General features: G+C 39.6%; 1 protein-coding gene across 1 annotated transcript; it reads right to left on the reverse strand.

The window, feature by feature from the left end:
* Positions 1 to 2,125: 2,125 nt before the first annotated feature.
* LOC110880041 (E3 ubiquitin-protein ligase PUB23) lies at positions 2,126 to 3,446 on the reverse strand. The gene has a single exon (XM_022128602.2). The coding sequence runs from the start codon at positions 3,343 to 3,345 to the stop codon at positions 2,128 to 2,130; it is 1,218 nt and encodes a 405-aa protein (XP_021984294.1). The 5' UTR covers positions 3,346 to 3,446; the 3' UTR covers positions 2,126 to 2,127.
* Between the last annotated feature and the right edge of the window lie 471 nt (positions 3,447 to 3,917).

The following is a 3,917-nucleotide window of genomic DNA, read 5'->3' on the forward strand; positions in this document are numbered from 1 at the left end:
CGTTTTACGTTTTTTAAGTTTTACGATAAACTTTTTACGTTATACGTAAAAGTTTACGGTTGAACTTTTTTTCCACAAAAACTTTTTTACACGAAAACTTGTTTACGCAAAGACGAAGGTACCCATAAATCGCAAAGTCGGTAGGTGTCTCGGATATATTTCTATCGTCATCGAAGAGGGAAAAGAATATAAAAACCAACAACACCAAAAAAACAAAAGTATATCTCGAAAAAAAAGGGTTTGGCTCAGATTAACGGATAATCAAAAGGCTGCAAAAGAGGGGTTGCAGGTTTAAAAAACCTACCCTCCGCCGTCCTTGCCGCGCCATCGTCCGTTTTTTCTTATCATCACCGCCGATTCAAAAAGGCACCAGATTCAACCCAGATTCAACCGATTTAAACAAATCCGAAAATGGCAGTAGCAACAAAAATGGCAGTAGCAACATATTCAACATGAACATCATTCAAACCCAGATTCGATATGAACATCATTCAAACCCAGATTCAACATGAACATCATTAAAAAACAGAACATTATTCAAACCCAGATTCAACAGAATCAAAAAGTTCCCAAAAACATCATTCAAATTCAACATGAACATCATTCAAACCCAGATTCACCCATCGGAATCAAAGAAACCCCAAACCCAATCAACCCCAAACCCAATCAACCCCAAACAACATAAAGAAGCAGCACCCCCAAAAAACCCTCTGCCTTCACCCCCCAAAACCGGCACCACTTCTAGCCATCACTCAATCACCGGCACCACCTCTAGCCACCACTCAAACTCCGGCACCACCGACGTCGCTGGCACCACCGGCACCACCAACATCGATGGCACCACCGACATCAACATCGTCGTTAATCTCTCAGATGAAAAACAAGGCTCATGTGTGGGGTTTCCACATCATCATCGCCATTAAATCTCTCAGATGAAGAACAACCAGAAGAACAACAAAAAAAAACACACATTATGACTACCTGGCTGGCGTCGGACGATGGCGGAGGAGACGGCGGCGGCGGCGACCAAGGCTTAATCTCCGATAAACGAGGGCAGTGACGTTGGCGGTGATGATGGCGGCGGTGGTCACTACCCCCAAATCGGAGCGGTGATGATGGCGGCGGTGGTCGCCGGAGAAGGAGTGGTCGCCTGAGGGTTTCATCAGTGAAGATGATGAAGATTTCTTCATTAGTTTGGAGAGAGATGAAAATGGGTTTCAAAAATGAAGTCTGCTATTTGAATAAAGGATGAGAGAAGAGAGAGACAATAAAAAAGAAGACTAGACATCTCTGGTGAAAAATAAATGAAGAGAGAGAGAGTGTTAGAGATTAGACATTTGAGGTAAAAGACCAAAACACCCTTTTAGTTGGCATGCTCTGATTGGTTGAAAGTGGTTCTCGTGGTTCTTACAACTGGAGGTGGTTCCTATTTTAGCGGCTCCCTATATATATATATATATATATATATATATACACACATTTAAACTTAACTTGGTCATAAGAGAATCTGTAATATGGTTAATGCCCTTAAGAGGCATTTTTCGCCACATCACCTTCATAAAAGCTTACCTTTCCGATCGATGAATTCTATGTCCGAGTTTAATCAACCCCAATTAACATAGTTTTTAGGGGTTCTATCTCCAAGAAGTAGTTGATGAATGCTATAAGTTCACTTATGATTGCTAATTAATCATGGATCAATAAATTGAAAACCTTTAACACCAAATTAAATACTTGCCTATCTGTGTAAACATTTTGTAATCATTTAAGTTTGGGCGAAAATCATAGTTAGGTTGTCTTTTGTTTCCGTATTGTACTTTGTTGGGTTTTTACAGCATATGCTATTATACTGGCCATAGTCTATAATCATATAATCTTATCGTTCAAAAAAAATTTATATGAACATTTTGTAATATTCAAGTATAAGTTATATACAACATGATGGAAAGAAATAAAAACCTACTTAGGGACCTTATCTACATTCATCAAGAGATTAATTGTCGACAAATTTATTTGTAGTATTTTCTCCCCACAAGTATCTCCTAAAACAATTTTACAAGAAACCCTACAATGAAATTAAGGCCTTCTTTTTACCTAAACTTTCATTTTTGTAATTCTATTTTTCTTCTAATGTAACTTGAATGTGACACAAGGAGATTTCTTCCAAACCCTAGAATGCATCTTCACAATCTCCCTTGCTTTCTCCTTCATCTTGCTTCCACAATCCACTTGTATAACCAACAACAGTTTCTCAACAACCCCTAACTCCAACATCTCTTGCACCACCCGCGTGTTGCCGGAAAACACCGCGACCGAGTACAATATCCTCACCGCCTTCTCGCTTGCCACACTCGAAACACGAAATATCTTCTTCGAAACCACGGCTAAACCACCCGCATGGTTCAACAACTCCGCACGCCCTTCGGCTGACTGACAAATCTGATCCAACACCGTAAGAATCATCTCGGATGTCCTCTTTTCCGTACAATCCATAAGCGCGTCGATTAACACCTGAACCGCCCCCACCTCGGCCGCTTTTATCCGGTTCCGACCCCATGGACACACACTTATGAGTAGCTTTAGTGTTGCTTTTGTAGCTTTTTGAGAGATTTGATCCATCAAGATGTTTACAAGCTCCATGAAGAATTTAGGGTTTAGTGACGTCACTTGCATGGGCTCAGCCACCTCAAACATTGACTTCAATAACATGACGGCGTAAGCGCGTGACTCATAACCGGCGGCGCGTTGCATCACGCGCGTCAACGTCTCCACCATATCACCCTTTCCGATCAAAGATTTAAGACCAGTTGGTGAGAGCTTAAGGTGGTAGAGAATACTTAACGCTTCGTCGGCTGCCGGTGATGATGACGTCATGCTGTTATTATCGTTAATTTCGTTACTTATGATGTTAGATAAGTGATCAGCTGCTCCAACTGATTCCATTAACCGTTTATTCTTTTCATTTTCCAAAACAATTGTTTTCAATCTCTTTAAACTCATCATTTGTTGTTGAGGAGACTTTGAGTCTTTAATGAGTTTCATAATCTCGGTTTTGGAGATTGGAAGGCGCGGCGTTGGGAACCTTTCGACCCCGGATGAGGCGTTGAGGGTGCACCAAGATTGGATTAACCGGCGAAGGGTGTGGTTTGGGGTGAGCTCGATATCGACGACGACTTGTTTGGTCATGGGACAAAAGTCTTTCTTTTGTGAAAACAGCCAGTTTTCGATGCTTTCGCGGTCATAGGTGATGCCCGTGGAGAGTGTTACCGGGTCTTTCATGATCTCGAGTGATATCGGGCACAAGAAATAGCGAGGAATTTCAACTTCGCTTTGAAGATCACCCATATTGAATCAAGAAAAATCTAAGAAGTAGAAACAAAGCAAATAAGATTAAAATAAGATTGTAAAGTAGCTTGAGAGGTTTTTTTTTTGTGAATGTTGGTTTATGAATGTGGTATTATATATATGAGTTGTGAGGGGAGATTGAATATTTTGAAAAAGAGAAAGTCAAAGGACGTAGGATGTTTGACTTTTCAAATATACATGAGATAAGATTCTCCAGAACAGAAAGGTTCCATTTGATAATAAATGCATGTGGGATAATCCAACTGTGTGGGCAAGTTGTGGTCATTGAGTGTGGGAAGAATAAACAATTTCCGTGTACAAACATGTGACACTTGTTATTTACACATTTTCCCTTTTTAATATCAAGTTTTATTATTAATTATTATAAATAAATTAAACTAACGTAAATCAACTTCCCATCTTTATTCTTTGCTTAAAATACTCCTGTGTCTCATGTTTTTAGTGAGCCAAAACTAATTAAAATTTTGGTCTTATCAACTAACGTCTTCATAAAAGATCTAGTCATCTAACCCATTGTTTTATTGGTTTATAAAGCTAAATGATGTCATAAA

Source organism: Helianthus annuus, chromosome 1, assembly GCF_002127325.2.
Source record: "Helianthus annuus cultivar XRQ/B chromosome 1, HanXRQr2.0-SUNRISE, whole genome shotgun sequence".
Taxonomy (NCBI): Eukaryota; Viridiplantae; Streptophyta; class Magnoliopsida; order Asterales; family Asteraceae; genus Helianthus; species Helianthus annuus.